We start from the raw sequence: 17,778 nt of genomic DNA, 5'->3' as shown, positions 1-17,778 counted from the left end.
CTGAAACTGCTGGTGGAGTCATGACTCCACCAATACTACCATCCCTACCCAGCAGGCACAGACCTTCACAACCTACTCTGACCACCAGCCTGGTGTGCTCAGTCAGGTTTATGACAGTGAGCAGGCCGTGACCAAGGATAACCATTTGCTTGGCAAGTTTGAACTCACAGGCATACCTTCTGCACCTCGTGGTGTTCCTCAGATTGAAGTCACTTTTGATACTGATGCCAATGGCATCTCACTGTCTCTGCTGTGGATCAGAGTACAGGAAAAGAGAACAAGATTACCATTGCTAATGACAAGGGTCATCTGGGCGAGGAAGACATTGAGCACATGGTCCAGGAAGCTGGGAAGTACAAAGCTGAAGATGAGAAGCAGAGAGACAAGGTGTCTTCCAAGAATTCACTTGAATCCTATGCATTCAACATGAAAGCAACTGTTGAAGATGAAAAAACTCCAAGGCAACATCAATGATGGGGACAAACAGAAGATTGACAAGTGCAATGAAATCATCAACTGGCTTGAGAAGCAGACTGCAGAGAGGGAAGAATTTGAACTTTAGCAGAAAGAGCTGGAAAAAGTTTGCAATCCCATCGTTACCAAGTTGTGCCCGACTGTGAGAGGCAGGCCAGGAGGGATGCCTGGGGTCTTCCCTGGTGATGGAGCCCCTCCTCCTAGTGGTGCCTCTTCTGGGCCCAACATTGAAGAGGTTGATTAAGCCAACCTTGAGCATAGATTTAGCATCGTCACACACAAAATATGGACGGACCCAAATTTGTAGCAAATTCGATGGCAGTTTTAAAGTTGAGCTACCATATAGTATAAAACTGGGCATTCTTGATACTTGAATTTTGAATGTGTGCACAGGGAAAGGAAATAATGCTTCATAAGCACTGTATTGTAAAGTGGAAAATGTGATGTCTTAAATAAAACTATTTAAAATTGGGAAAAAAAAAAGTTATGGCACCATGTCAGTCAGGAGTCAGGACCAGGATACCTGGCAATTCAGGGACAAGATGCGTGCTATTGCCAGAAGCTGAACCTAGGCTTTTACGCTATGTAAATTAGACTTGAGTAGACTAATGGCTAGACTCACAGCTAAGTGTCTTGCTCCCATAGATGCAGTGCAGTTTTTTTTTTAATGTTTCATTTTGAGACCATACATAATATAATGATCAAAGCTAAGAAATTAACTTTGGTACAATACTATTAACTAAATTACAGACTTTATTTTGAGTTCGCCATTTTTAACACCTATTGCCCTTTTTTTCTCTCCGGGATCTAATCCAGGTTTCCGCACTGCCTTGTCATGTCTCTTGGATTTTCCTAAGCCTGTAGTTAGTCTTTCCTTGTCTTTCATAACCTTGAAACTTTGTAGAGTACTTGTCGGTTGTTTTGTAGAATACCCCTCAATTTGTTTGATTTTTTTCTTGTGATTTGAGAATGGTGTTGTCATATTATTGGGCAGAGGGCTACCACAACGGTGAGGTGTCCTTAGTACATCCCATCTAGGGGTGTGTGATGTTGATTTGTTATTACTGGTGGTGTTAACCTTAATCACTTCATTATGGTGTTGTCTGCCAGATTTCTCGAATTTGCGTGTCATCCTTGTGCAGGGGCCATGCTAATCTTCTCTGTATCGTTCCAATTTTAGTATATGTGCTGCCGAAGTGAGCACTGCCAGATTTCTCAATGTAGTGTTTTGAGGCAAACAGATTTGTGTCTGGATCCTAGGGGTTTGGGCAATTTTTTCCTTGTCAAGTATAGATAATGTCTATCTTGCAGCATTTTGAGAAATAAAATTTATGCAAGTACTTGACGCTTTGCACATAGTACTTACTAAATAACACCTCTAATCCTAGGAGACAAGTGCTGAATAGTAAATTACCCTCCTCAATTCATTTTATACTTATCAGTATAGATACCCTTTCCTTGCTCCCTTTGTATGTTAGTGGGAGAAGGGTCCATTTTCTTTTTCCAAGGCTAATTCTCATGCCTGTGCTCATTATTCATTTCTTTCCGCTTCCTGGTGAACTTCAGTTGTTCAGCATTCAGCCAGAGATAAGAGAGAACTTCTAGAATACAAGAATAAACCTAAACTTTTGTCCCAAAATTTATTGTTCAATTTTATTATTTAAAAAAAATGTATTTCTCAGAGCTTCGCTTCTGTTTTTTCTTTAGTATGTAAACATGCTCGAGCCTTTCTTACCTAAAAAAACAAACCAAACTAAATGTTTCCTACTGCTGCTGTAACACATCACTATTAACTTAGTGATTTCAAACACACAAATCTATTATCCTACTGCTTTGACCTCAGAAGTCTAAGATGGGTCAGCAGAGTTGTATACCTTCTGGAGTGTTTAGAGGAGTATCTGTTTTTCTTTGCGTTTTCCAGCAGAGAAAGAGGCTGCCTGCATTCCTTAGCCCATGGCCCCTTTCCTCTATCTTCAAAGCCAACAGCATAGCATCTTCTCCTCTGATCTGCCTCTCTCTTAAAAGGAATCTTGTGATTACCTGGATACTCAGATATACTCTGCATCAAAGTTCCTTAACTTAATCATGTCGGCAAAATTCCTTTTATCTCATAAGGTAACATATTCACAGGTCCTAGGAATCAGGATGTTGATATCTTTGGGACGCTGTTATTCTGTGTCTACCATATTAACAACGCTCTTTCCCTGCAGCCACTTACCACCCTTCTTCCCTTCACCCCAGACTTACCGTTGGCAATGGTTTACAGGCCCTTTCTCAACTCCTTCCCCTCTCATGCATTCCTTAACTTCCTTCATTACAAGACTTTTTCCTAGACCCTTCAATTCAGTTCTTACTCTATCAGATGCAATCTGGTAATTGAATCCAATGGATTATTTTCAGTCTTTTGGCATTATTTGACACTTAAGACTACTCTCTTTTTGAAATTCTCAGATTTCTTTTTTTTATTTTTAAATCTTTTCCTTTCTGCTTGTTTCCTTTTCTATCTCTTTTTTGCCAGTTAGTCTTTCTTCATCGGACTCCCAAGTTTGTCCCAGGGTCTATCTTCAATTCTCTTTTCTTCTACATAGTATCCCTTTGTGGTCCATCTCACCTTATATTGGGACTTCAGCTACCACCTCAACATTCTCTCCCAAGTCTGTGCTTCCAGCACAAAGACTCATCTACTATTGGGTCGTCGGGAAAGTCATGACGCATTTTTGCATTGAAAAACAGAAAAATACGTCATGATTTTCCAGATGACCCAATAGATGCAAATGTACATATCTAGTTGCCACAGAATTCTCAATTCCAGCACATCTAAAATTGAATTTACATCCTCTCTCATTTCCTTGCCAAATTGCTTCTGCCTTCCTGTTACCCCAGTCAGAAGCAGAGAGTAATCCTGGACACCCCATTGTGCTTTGTTCTCTCAAATCATCAAGTCCTTTGGTTTCTGCCTGCTTATTACCACTTAAATATCTTGCAGTCTTTCAGCCTTTCCATATTTACTGCTGTTTACATTATTTATTCTCTGCCAGATTTCTTTGACAGAATTTCCACTGTTCCCTTCTGATTAGTTCTCCACTGCTGTCAGTGGTCTTTTTACTATACAAGATATTTTAAATCCTCAGTCTTTCCTAATTGCCTTCAAGATAGCATCTAAACTCCTTATTTACAAGTTACTCATGATTTGACTTGAGCCTGGCTATATGGACTCTTTGTAAGCCATTCTTTCTCCTCCTATCTTGCCATATTTGGGATATTTCAGCTCTCTAGTCCCTTCTTTCTCCCAAGTACCCTTTTTTTCTTTGGCTGTTATAATCATGCTTCAGATATTAGCTGGGAGATTCTCTCCTTCAGGAAACTGTCTTTGAATTGCTGCTAGATTCTTTACCCTTTCATTGTATTTGTCTAGTACCTTGTTTTGTCTCTACTTACCCATGTAATGTAATAAAATGTTTACTCAACTCTTTTCACTAGTCTTCCAAGATGTTTTATAGACAGGAGCTGTTGTTATTTAAAAACATTTAAAAATAATGTATATTTATTGTTATTTAAAGGTAATGCATGTTTATTGTAGAATATTGAAGGCACAGGTAAGCAAAAGTGGCAAATTTAAAGTACCTATAATCTCACCCCTCAGAGATTACCCTTTAGTATTTTGGTGTACTCTCTCACATACAAGTAAATTTTTAAACACTGAGATAATAGAGGGCTGTTTCACAGCTTTTTATTTATGACTTTTGGCTTTAATGTATATACACATCGTTTTGCATCATTATACATTTTTCTCAACATCTTTTTAATAGCAGAGTAGTGTGTTGCATACATTCACCAAAGTGTGTTTAATCATTCCTGTTATTATATATTTAGAATGTTTAAATTTTTTTCACTATTTACTAACAATGCTTTGAGAAGTTAAATGAAATGAAATTCTAGATCAAATGATATGAAAAAGTTTAAGTCATTTGATATATATTGTAAAATTGTTCTTCAGAACGGCTTTTTTCTTCTTCTTCTTTTTTTTTTTTTTTTAAACTAATTTTTACTCCTACCAGCAGTCAAGACACCATGGATTAGGAATTCAGGGTTGTGTTGGGCACTTATTGGTGGGGGGCGAGGTGAGAGTAACAATTCATTTCTTCAGGTCTTGAGGACAGTTCTGAGGTCTTTTCTGGGGGACCTCAGGGGAAAGTAGCTGGGGGGTTGTTCCGCCTTAGGGTTCAGGAGCCAGAAACAGGAGGTCCAGGCTTTGTAACAATTAATAGGTCTGGGCTACTTTCTTCTGCTGCCTCTGGGGGTGGCTGGGGAGTGGGTTGCTGATAATGGTGTAGAGAGAGGGGGGGTATGATTTTAGAGCTAGGATTTAAAAACACATTTAATCAAAGTCATAAGGACCCTTGGTTTTGCTTTTAGTTTTTATTTTCTTGATTACTGTTAAAATTACAAATTTTCCTCGGATATTTGTGTTCCTTCTTTGGGGAATTTCCCAATGATTTTCTTTGATGGTTTTCTACTTGGGGCAGGCACGTTTTCTTACTGGATTTCCTAAAAGAGATTTTAAATGTTTATACTAGTAATTCTTTCTGTGTAGTATATGTTGAAGATATTTTTTTCTACTATTATTTTTTTATTTTTTGGTGGTTTTTGAAGCATAAACATTTTAAAAATATTCAAATATCACTCTTTCAGTGTAATATTTAGGAAAATCTCCAAATTATATTCACTTATACTTTTTTTTTAGTATGTTTAAGCTTTAATTTTTAACGTTTAAATCTCTGAAATTTTTGTGTGTATTGGGAACAGCCTTCATCCTGGGCTCAACACAAGGTCTGTTAAGTCATAGTGCTCACCAATCACTGGACCAGTGAATATCTGTAGGCAGGCCCTCTCCCTTGCATATTATCATCTCTGAACGCCTATTATTTATACCAAGTAGCATCTAGTTGATGAAATAGTGCATATAATATATGATAGAATATGCAAGAGTTGAAAGATGGTTTCCAAGATCTTTAGCAAGAATTAGAAGCAGGATTTTGGAAGGGGGTTAATTTTACCTGGGTTTGAAGACTTTGTGCTCCCTAGGCTTATGAGCCTGATTTCAAAAATGGCCCACTTAAGAGAATCAGAAAGTTAACATTAATTTAAATGAAAGCATTTTGGCAACAAGAATTATGTACTATTATAATGTAAATTATAATGTAAAATAATAAAAAGTGTTTTTTACCATTATTTAAACAAAAAAATATAATTACTCATGTGCTCACCATCCAGGTTTTACAAATATTAACTGTTGCTCGTCACATTGCAGTTTTCTTTCTAAAGAAATAGACAACAAATCATTGAGGTTCACTGCATCCTATTCATCTACCATTCTTTCCCAGAAATACCTACTAGCTGGAACTAGTTCCTTGACTATCTGTGGTATTTGATAACGTATTTTAAACTATCAAAGCTTTACTTCAAATTTATTAGCAAATTGTTGTTCATTGTGGCCAAGCCTAAAAGGAGAGCGTCAGATGTCACAGTGTGCACTGTGGATTGATGCTTTCTGTACATTGGTATGGTACCTGGTAAAGCATACTGTGATGTGTATGTCATCTCGGCTATGAATTTTTTCAGTGGGAGAACAGAACCCTAATAGTCTTCTTTCTTGGGCTAAATAAATATAACTGTAAATCTTGACCATTTATAGCAATTGTTGAGTTCTTAATTTCTTAATTAAGCTGTGCATACAGATTAGCAAGGATTATTTGATGCATTGTATGCAGAACTCGAATGTCTTACATTTCTTTTTATCCCCCTTTAGCTTCTTGTTTATTCATAGTAGGAATTTTTGGATAGAGACCTAGAGATATCCTCATTCTACCCCTTTATATTTTAGAAATGAACAAACTGACACTAAGAATTTGACTTGATCAAGACTTCAAAGCTAGCATATGACCCCATGTTTCTTGGTCCTCTTACTATTTATTAGTCCTCCATGAATTTAGATAGTGATTTTGATGTAATATTCTGAGCTGTACAATCTGAATTAAAATGTCAGAAAACTATGCACTTGTAAAATAAAACCACGCCAAACTTTTTTTTGGTAATTTTTTTCATTGTATCAATTTTTTGGTGGTAGGTTTTTTTCATTCTCTCACCTATATGTGATAAAACAGTGTTTCCAGGGGCCAGTAGAGTGGCTCGTTGGTTAAGAGTTGGCTTGGGAGTGCGAGCTCTGAGCAGGGGGGCCACCAGTTCGGACCCCACACGGGCCACTGTAGACACTGCGCCCTCTACAACTAAGATGGTGAACAACAGCTCAACCTGGAGCACTTGTGAGTCTGTGGGGTGGGCTGCTGTGAGTCTCTGGTGTAGGCTGCAGTGGGCTACCATGAGTGTCCAGCAGCCTGCGAGAGCTGCTGTCAGCCGCAATGAGCAGCCGTCCAATGGCCAGCAACCCATCTGCCTCAGCCAGGAACAGTGCAATGATCACAATACCAACATGGGCCAGTGAAGCAATGTCTTCCACAACTAGACTGAAGAACAAAAGGACAGCAACTTATCTGTTCCCCTTCCCCAATTTCCCAATGCTGTTCCTTCCCCCAATTCCCCAATAATATCTTTAAAAAACAAACAAACAAACAAACAAACAAACAAACAAACAAAAACAAAAACCCAGTGTTTCCAAGTCCCTTTTCATATATATGTGTTTAGGTTACTTTTTGAAATTAGAACTTGCTCCGTGTAGTTTTAAATATTTTAGGTAATAACAGTTTTGATGTGTCAAATTTTGTTTTTTAGTGTTTTTAGTGAAACATTTTGACCTGCGTAATGTTTTCCTTAGAAATAGCTTTTATATAATATCTCATTTGAAGTATTCTATTCCTTGGTTGACAGATGAAGAGGTGTAGAGTTGTAGATGTTCAAATGATTTTAATAATGTCATTCAGAAAAGATTCAGAATTCAAATGTTTTCTGAGTCTAAGTTTAAAACTCCAATATTATGTTGCTTATATTGCTGGTATGTTAATTTATGTATATTTTTATATAAAAACTGGACCCTGAGAAAATATATAAAACAGGACTTTGTTCTCTTTTNAAAAGAAAAGAAAAGAAAATCCTGCTATTTGCAACATATAGATGAACCTAGAGTTTAATATGTTAGTGAAATAAGCCAGACAGTGAAAGACAAATACTGTATGGTATCATTTATATGTGGGATTAAAAAAAGAAAAGTCAAACTCATAGAAACAGAAAGTAGAGTGGTGGTTGCCAGAGTATGGAAGGTCGGGGGAATGGGGAGAGGTTGGTAAAAGGTACAAACTTTCAATTATAAGATGAATAAATTCTGAGGATCTAATGTACAGAATAATGACTATAGTTAATTATACTGTATTGAATACTTGAAATTTGCTAAGAGAGATCTCAGGTATTCTCACCGCTCCCCCACACAAAAAAAATTATGTGAGGTGATAAATGTATTAATTAACTCAATTGTGGGAATCATTTCTCAATGTGCGTTTATATCAAATCATTCTATTGTACACTTTACATGCATTATAATTTTATTTGCAAATTATTCTTCAATAAAGCTGAAAGAAAAAAAAAAGCCAAGTAACATTTAGGATGTTATTTCAACAGTCCCTGGGAGATAAAATAAGACTCTACTGGAAATTATGGCAGCAAGACTGTTTTCTTCATTCAGAATAAACTAGATCATAATGTGATAAAACAGCCACAGAATTACAGTGGCTTAAAATAACAAGTGTTTATTTCTTGCTTATGAAAAGTTCCGTGAGGAGTCATAGGACTCTCTAAGCAGCCATCCTCCATGCGTTGGCTCAGCACTCCATGCTGTTTTGATATTATATTACTTCAAAGTTAACATAGGCTCCCACAATTAACATTGCAAGGGAAGAAAGACCACAGAGAATTCTGTACCAACTTTTAAATGCTTTCTCCAAGAAGTGACACCATACACATTTCACTGGACAAAGCAAGTCCCATGATTTCAAGAGGCTGGGAATAACTATTTCATGTGCTTGTAAGGAAAAGAGAACTACAAATAGTGAGCAACCCTTATGTTTACCAATATATTGAAAACTAATAGTCAATTTAGTTAACTGACTGACTGTATGTTGGCACTAGACGTGTTTGGTAATGTGTCACTATCAGAACTAATAGAACTGGGCTGAGTATATTTTTGGAAAAAAAGGGTGCTGAGTATGGTTCCAGAAATGCTCAAGAAACATCCACATAGTAAGGCCCTCAGGCACAGAAGTGATAAGGGGATTCTCTAAGAGAACCTATTTTTTAAAAGGAAAGCACAAGAATAAGGTTGGATCTGGGAGAATACATATACAGGAAGCTGAAGGAGGAATCACTAGTAAGATCAGAAGAGAGCCAGAATAGTGCATAGTTGTGAAAAGCCAAGGGAGGAAAGAACTTCAGAAGAGTGAACTTTATTAAATTTATTAAATAATGAAAAAGAAAACGAGATCTGATCTGTTAATTAGGGAAACATTAATTATATTGAAAAAATGTGTTCTGAGTAGTTTGATGGGACAAAAGCCCAATCACAGTAATTGATAAAAAGACTGAACGGTAAAAAATAGTGCTTTAGGGTTTGTGAACCACCAGTTTAAGAAGCTGGGTTGTGAAAATAAAGAGTTAGCAGCACAGTACTAACCTTAAGGAGGAATTGGCCTTATCCTACCCTTTTCTCTTCTGCTCAACCCACCCTGGAGACTAAGATCTAGGGAAAAAATGGAGGGCAATATATTTCTTCTTGGATCAAGAAGAAATAATTGAAAAACAGGATTTCAGAGAAATTGAAAAATGATGTTTGTCAAAGTCCCAGAGAAGTGGTTAGCCTTAGAAAAGGGGAGGTAGATGTCTTGAGATATTGGAAAATAAGAAGAGGGCTGGCTGAGTGGCTCAGTTGGTTAAAAGCTTGCTTAAGAGTGTGAGCTCTGAGCAACAGGGTCACCGGTTTGATTCCCACATGAGCCAATGAGCTGCACCCGAGCTGAGCTGCCAACAGGTGGCAGGATGGCTCAGCTGGTGAGAGCATGTGCTCCTAACAACAAGGCTGCCAGTTCGACTCCACATGGGATGGTGGCTATGCCCCCCTGCAACTAATTGAACATAGCACCTTGAGCTGAGCAGCGTGACTTGAGCTGAGCTTGCTGCGCTCACCACAATTAAGATTGAAGGACAACATCTTGGCCGTTCCTCTTCCCCAATTCCCCAACACTGTTCCCCTCCCCCAATCCCCCAATAAAATATTTTTCAGAAAAAGAAAAGAAAGTAAGAAGAAACAGGAATAACAGGGAGGGAAAAAGATTCAGGAATGCATCATTTAACTTTCTTCATTAGTACTTAAAATAGAGGTATATTAATATATGGACAGGACAGTCTGGGCGGAGACCGCATCTAGCATTGTTGAAGAAGGGCAAGTTCTGTTAGGAAAATCACAAGAGGTCATACAGTCTTGAGCAACTGGAAAGAAACTTGAAGTTATCAAGGGAGGACAATGAGAATGGTGAACAGGATTCCTAGCAGTTTAGAGAGAATTAGGAGTGAGTATACATGCCATAAATGTTTATGGGACAAGCAGCACCAACTTCAAAATATGTTATCTATTGTTTATTAGAAATTGCACTTGGTCTTTGTTTCTCTCATTTCATCATCTTAATAACCTTGCAAAGTAGGTATTATTCTTATTTTATAGATGGGGTTCTTTGATTTACAAAACAGTAAGCTGTAAGAGATGCACGAGTATATGAGTTTGAATTAGGATTGTATGAGCTAGTAAAGGACACAAAATAATTTTAAACCTAGATCTATCTTAGTTCCAAACCACTGTTTTCCCCAGGGCCTTCTCTCCTTTTACCAGGATTTGAAAATATATTAGTAGAAACTGAATGGACACTCAGGTCCCTATATATTATGCATACATTGTTTTCTATAGGAATATACTTGTCATTTCTCTCCCAAAGAATATAAAAAACAAAATGAAGATATTACATATCTCTTTAAATAAAACATGTTACAAAACAGCCAGTAGATCACCATCTCCACCTTGCAGAAACCAAATAGCTAATGATCTATATATCTAAAAAATCTGGAAAGAACATACATCAAAATGTTAACACTGTTTGTCTTTGGGTGGTGAGTGTTAGATCTTATTTTCTTTATCTTATTCTTTTTTTGGTGTTTTCACATTTTTTACAACGGACATGTATTTCTTCAGTAATCATAACACCCCCCCCACACACACACAAACGCAATAAATATCATACAATTCCATTTCACATTTTATGTAACAAACAGCAATAACATTATACAGATTAAAACTCGTCTGAACTACTGATATAATTAGCAAATGAGTTTATTCCTTGTGTTTATAATAATTGCTTTGTGCATTGTTTCTATAGTTGTGCATCCAGAGTCAGCGGAAATCCCGGAGGATCTTCATCCCTTGTGCATAAAACAAAACAAAACACGCACAAGACCTGAGATCTTTGGATCTCAGCTGTGGTTGGAGACAGACGAGGAGCAGCACCCGCGGCTGGCAACACACTTTTGGATCTGTGCACAGGTAAACCTTGACTGAGATTTGTTCNGGTGGTCAGGCCTGTACACCATCTATGAATTGGCCTCCCTAAGAAGACATGAGTCCATCTGGCCCCCTAAAAATTATTTACAACATTATTGATTATATTCCCCAGACTGTCTTTTCTATCCCTGAGGCTATATTGTAGTTAAGGACTTTGGTCTCTTAATACTTACTTTTAATTTTTTTTCTAAGAATTATTGCAGTTCTAAAAATCTTTCTCTCTGTTAATTGAAATTAACACTGTTAATCGTTACCCTGAAACCATAAGCATGTAAACTTTTTCAGAAAACTTTTTCCAGTTTGCTGTTAGAAGATAGGTGACTTTAATTACATTCTCTAATATTGAACTGTTACCTTGATGTAAAGATTTTTACAAATTAAATTTATTACAGTACTTTCTCAACTTAAAGTTATATATTTTAATTAGTGTTTACGTAGCAAATGAGGATCAGAAGTTATATTTGTGTTGTTTTATTCAGTAAAGATGCCTAATGTGTGCCTAACACATTTGATCCTGAGAAGTTGTAGTAGAGGAGACCGTATGAAAAGTTGCATGAGAAAGTTAGAGCCTATTTACTGTGTTCACACGGATGGTCAGGAGGGACTGGGGCAGTGGTAGAGAGGGAAGTCTGCAGAGTTTGGACTTGATTCTGTTTCAGGATTTTAAGCAGAAAAGTGCCAGGGTTTGATTTTCATCAACATCATGGGTAGCTTTTATTAACAGAATGTAATTCATGACATTAGTTAATCTACCTACTATTACTAGGTACTCTACCTTTTATTAGGTCCAGGAATTAGGTGATGATTGTAATAGGCCTAAATCTGGGGGAAATATTACAAGACATCTTGATGAAAACAAGCCAGACTACCTGGCTATCTGATGTGTATCTGTGTGTGTGTATATATAGATGCGGTTAAATTTCAGGTTACCCTTTCAAATGATAATTATTATTGTTTTTACAAACCTCTTATTAGCACTGTAACCTTGGGTACAAAAATTCGTTGTACCTACTCTACTTGAAGGGACAGGACAGTATGAGGATAAATGACAGGGTAAAATAGATTTGAACTGTCAAGACATACTATATAAATTCAAAGCATTGGTTATTGCAGGGCTTTGGGAAAACGGAGAGCATTTATTTCTGAGGTACTTAATTTGGAGCAATTACCAAAAACATACTTTTATTTTACCGAACTGCAGTATTTGATATTGTTCATTTCTTAACCTTTCTGGAAACTGTTCCCAACGAGTGCTGCCATTTCTTTGTCCTCCTCATTTCTTTCTGACCATAATGTTAAGGGTTTGTTCAAAGGCTCACAGGGTTCCATGCTCCCTGTCCCCTGGCTCCTCGCCCTCCTGTCTCTCCCTGGACTCTTTCATCTGTCCTCATAGTTTCAACTACCACATACACATATGTGTCTCACAAACCCTCCTCGAGCTTCAGACTTCAGTGTGAGACAAGCATCACTGTCAACAAGTGCAAAACTGAACCCATTAATCCTCAGTTATCTGGTCCCTGCCCATCTCTCGTGTCATCTGGTGAATGCCCAGTCTTGAATTTATGCTGTAACAGGGCTAGCTCTTGGCTGAGCATTTACTCTGTGCCACAGGCATTGTGCACCTTAGTTGCACTGTCTTATTTAATTTCACCACATCCCTATGGGATGGATATTGTTATTATCCCATTTTCCTGATGAAATTCTGAGAAATTAAACAGTGTGCCTCAGGTTATATAGCTTGGAAATGGCAAATCTGGGACTTGAACACAGGTCTCTCTAACACCAGGTTTGTGGCTATATGTCAGTGAGGGCTGACAATCCTACTTATGTTACTTATTACTAGTCAGGTATACCATATGTCTTAGAGTACCAGAGCCCTTTCCTTTTCAACCTTTCTAGTTTGGGATATAATTAAAGACTCCAGGATAACTGTAATGAGAGTACAGTGGTCACTTTCAACTACTGGAAAGGTCATATTGTTAGCTATATGATGATACTGGCTCCTTAGGTAGACATATGTCAAGTTCCCATTAGACTCAATCATAGCTGTATTGACTTGTGATTATGTATGAGTCTAACAAGCATGTTCTCCTTTTGTTTAAGGTTTCTCTACTGAACTGTGCTCTTAACCCCTGGGTTTAGCAATTCAACACCCTGCCAGTTCTTACCTCCTTGATGTGGTGGCTTTTTAGGCCAAGTTCTCAGTCTGGAATCTTTTCCTCCTTTTTCTGTTTTCACCTTCCCCTTGCTTGGCAAACTTCTCCATTTTAAGAACTTAGCTGAGACATCACCTTGTGTAAGAAGCTCCCCTGACTTTCTGTTGTATCTCTAGGCTGTATAAAGCCCCCTTGCTCTGTTTTCCTGTAGCATCTAGTGTATATAGATGAGCATTTTAAGCTGCCATCCTGTCACAGTGTACTGATATTTGTTTATGTTTTAGTCACTCTCATTAGAGGTTGAGCACTCTAGGATAGAAAACATGTCTCAGGCATTTTCGTGTCTGTAATACCTAATGCCTAATGTACTTTTATTGAATTTCTGTCTGACCAAGTAATTAAATGATTGATTTTATCGCTAGCATCAGCTTTTCTAGACACTGTAAACCTAAGAACAGTGTATATTATTTTTTTCAATTGAAGGGCTAATGTATTTGATCAATAATCGTAAGATTAAAATACATAGACAATCTTTCATCTTAGTGTTGTCATACCATAGCCAAACTTTCCAGTCAGTAATAATACCTTAAAAAGCTATAATGCATGTACATTTTAGCATGTGTTACATTGTACCTCTTCATTATTTAAAGAGTAGCATAGAATTTTGAGTGTTAGGTAAATGTTAACCTTTTAAACCCATTGTATTATATTATGAACATATAAATGTAATGTTTTGTTATTAGGCATTGCTTAATTCACGCTGTGATTTTTATTTGTACTGCTAATGTTATGTTTATTCATTAAAGCTTTAATTACCTCAAAATTTAATTAAAACCATGTTTTTAAGTATATGGCTTAATCTTAAAAATTAACTACTTGCAAGGTTTGTCAAAGTGAAAATAGAAATCCACAGAGGCTTATTTTGTGCCAGTCTCAGCATGATTACAATTTTCCAAAGTGATTTTCATGTTTGAAGGACTTTTTTGTTTGAACCTAATATCCTATTAAAAAACTTTTACCAATGTTTTCCTTGGTAGCTAGCTTTAAGAGCAATGTGCAATAATAATAATTTGATAGTTTTTGGGTTTTTTTTAACTGGAATGTAAGAGGCTACCTGGGTAATAGAGGATAAGGGGCCATTTTCCTTGAAAAGATATGTTTGAGATTTTTTTACTTTGGCTCATAAGGAATAGGAAAAGGTTTTATGATGTTTCTGGGAACTGCTGACACAGTTGCTGTACTCAGATTTGTAGTATGGTCTTCTGTGACTTCTAGAATAGGCGCGGTTGCCTGCTGTCTCTCCCTGTGGCTGCCTGTATTTTACAACAGTCATCATACATAATTACCTCTCCAGTGCCTATTTTTTTGTTAAGCTCTAAGGTTTATGAGAGCTAGGAATTGTGGGTGTTTGTTTGCTCCTGTATAATAGGTGTTTAATCAATATTTATAGAATAAATGATGCAAACAAGCATAAAATAGTGATTTATTCCTAAAAGTAATTGTTTTGGTTCATGGTGATGTTTGAAGCACTATAGATCTTGAAATGCATTGTAAATTATTAAAGAGCAATTGAATTAGATTTAATATAATTTTAGTCTAATTCATTGTCTATCTAGTATATTGAATTTTCCAAAATATTGTTTAAAATGCTATGTTATTCATCTTTTTTGGATAGACATTTACTATATTTTGTTTAAAAAATTATCTTGTACTTCAATCTTGTTCTGTGATATTTGAAATCTTCAAACAAAATAATAAACTTATACTCTTAACTATCTCAACAGCTTCCTTAAGAAGTAGTAAGCTCATATTTTTCAAAGTTGATAATGCAGGTACTATTTCCACACGGATAGAAGTACCTAGACCTCACCTATGAGCTCAGCTCCTTCAGTTCATAACCTGCTGTTGGTCTCTTTGGCATTCTCACTGACCCCACCACTGGCTGACTGGGGATGGGGCGTGGTGGGAATGCTGCTAATTGCAACTTACTTTATTCTTGCACTGACTCAAGTGTGAACATACTTCCTTTTATTCCACATGGTGAGTAGCGATGGTTGAAACATTTAAAAAAGACTAAGGCTCCTGGAGACAAAGGAAGTTAACATGGAGGGTAAATGAATTTCACTCATAAAAGCCAAAGCCCTCACCATGGATTATAAGGCCCTATGGATCTTGCGTTCGATGTGTTTCTGATCTCTTGTTCTTCTTCCCTACCCCTTTCTCACTGGGTTTTATCACACCGCCCTTTTTGCTTATACCGGAACATTCTGGCATGTCCCCACCGTCCTGCCTTTGCCCCAGAGTTCTCTCTTGCCCCAGATATTTGCATGTTGAACTCCCTCCTTCAAAGCCTTGCTCAGACTTCACCTGCTCAATGAGGTCTATCCTGATCCCCCTGCATAAAACTGCAACCCGCCTCCTGTCCCCACCCTTGTTCCCCTTCACCTTGCTCTATTCTTGTTTCTATAGTACTTAATCACCTTGCAACATATTGTATAACTTGTAATTTACTTATTTTTTATGTTTATTAATTGTCTCCTTCTATTAAAATGTAAGTTTAATAAGGGAAGAGTTTCTTTATCTGTTTTTGTTTGTTTTTCATTGTTGTGGTCATTTTACCAAATAGGTGTATCCTAAGCACCTAAAACACTGTTGTCTGGTGTAGAAAAGATGGTCAGTAACTATTAGCTTAATAAACGACCAGTTTGGTTTTTACAGGACTGAGTTTCTTCGTCCTCATTTTGCGACCCATAACTGGACTGCCTCACAGCCTCATCTCTGTCCTTTCTCTTTGTTATATGGAGCCTTTGAACACATCTGGAATTAAAAAAAAAAAAAAAGCCCAGATCCAAGAAAGCCAGGCCCAGAGAGATAAAAGAATAAAAGAACATCCTTTCTTGCCATCTAAGTTGTGTTTTTTAACCCATCTTGGAATGATTGCCAGTGAAGAATGACTGTATTTGACAGAAACCCTGACTCTACCCTATAGGAGTGTGGTCCTGTGGTTTTTATCATGACAGCCATGTTATGCTGTGGCTTTTTCTCTATATCCCCAAATCCATGGTGTTAATGCACAGTCTTACCTCTTATATTGTGCTGTGGTTTGTCCTAGAACAGAAATGAGCTTTAGTGGCAGATAGAATCATCAAGTTATTGGAACCAATATAATAGGTTTGTTCCTTTATACCTGTCCCAGGTTTAACAAGTCCCTAGGGTTTAGGTGAATTACTTTCGGGTTCTGACTTATACTCATTGTCTTATGTCTTATGACTCTGGGCTTAATGTTTCTTCAGTTGTAAAATTGAACTAGACTGTATTTTGTTTTCTGACTTGGTGAGGTTTATATCATCAGAAACTTTTAAGCTTTATAATTGTAGTCCTCTTTCAAAATGTTAGCACTTAATAATCATGTTACTATACAAAGATTTATACTTGGTAAGGTGCTGTCCATATCTAAAAAAGCAGAGTTGAGTAGTGCCTAGAATTCTTATGTAATTTTACAAGAAAAAATAGATTTGTGATAATCCTTAGAATTTAATTAACCAGCAAATTAATTGAGTCTTTAGCCATGATAAATAACCCATATGTTAGAATCCACCTCCCTCCCTACGTTTCTCTTTTTTTTCTTTCCCTAGTTCTTCTTTTTTTGGGGTGGGAGGGTTGTTATGTGTTGTATAATTCCCCCCCCCTTTTTTTTTTTTTTTTGCTTGGAGAACAAAAGGATGACACTTTAAAGGTATTCATAAATTTTGCTTTTTTGATCTGTATTTTATTTATCATTTTACCCCTAGTAGCTAATAGATTGTCATGTACACAGTAGATGCTCCTTCAATGTTGTTTGAATGAATGAATTTACTTTTGTTTTTTCCCAATATTGAAATAATTCAGAAAGTGATTTTTAAATTTTTATTCTTTTAAGAAAAGTGACTCTTGTGATGGTGGGACTTGATAATGCTGGTAAAACGGCAACGGCAAAGGGAATCCAAGGAGGTAAGCTGAAAAAATTGATTACTAAATTATTCTGAATTATTTTATTTACATTGCTTTATTACATATTTTTGGATACAGACAGTGCACATCACCATTATTTTATATGTTTCCCGTACTTGTGGCTAATGTGGGGAATAGACTCTGGCTTACTAATACCAGCCTGTTACTGTTTCAGGTGTGAATAAATGCAAAGATGCAGAGGCTCCTTGACGTCTTTTATCAGTTAATAGGGATCACATCTGTCTTCTAGCCCATTGGAAGGAAAAAGTAAAAAACAGGACATGCCCCTGCTTTTTTTTTTCTTTTTACTTTTTTACTTTTTTTTATTTTTTATTTTGAAATAAACATTTTTTTACAATTAGTTTCAGCTGTACAACACAGTGCAATAGTTATACTTTTTATCCCTCAAAGTTATACTTTTTACCCCCTCCCCAATCCGCCGCCCCACTTTCCCCTCCATATGATACATATCTATTACAATTCCCTTGACTCCACTCCCACACTATACTCCACGTCCCGTGACTATATATATATATATATATATATATA

The 17,778-nt window shown here is 36.8% G+C and overlaps 1 protein-coding gene across 4 annotated transcripts in view; it reads left to right on the top strand.

Moving 5' to 3' along the window:
* The window catches only part of ARL13B (ARF like GTPase 13B), a 74,524-nt gene that overhangs the window by 5,147 nt on the left and 51,599 nt on the right, over positions 1 to 17,778 (top strand). For 3 of the 4 annotated variants that reach the window (XM_019631545.1, XM_019631544.1, XM_019631546.1), the window contains exon 2: positions 17,159 to 17,229. The exons of the other annotated variant lie outside the window; for it this stretch is intronic. In XM_019631545.1, the coding sequence (XP_019487090.1) occupies positions 17,159 to 17,229 (71 nt within the window). The remainder of the gene's footprint in view (positions 1 to 17,158; positions 17,230 to 17,778) is intronic. 4 annotated transcript variants of the gene reach the window in all.

This window comes from Hipposideros armiger, unplaced genomic scaffold, assembly GCF_001890085.2.
Source record: "Hipposideros armiger isolate ML-2016 unplaced genomic scaffold, ASM189008v1 scaffold_1005, whole genome shotgun sequence".
Classification (NCBI taxonomy): Eukaryota; Metazoa; Chordata; class Mammalia; order Chiroptera; family Hipposideridae; genus Hipposideros; species Hipposideros armiger.
Note: the sequence above shows the minus strand (reverse complement) of the source record. Positions and strands in the feature narration are given on the sequence as shown.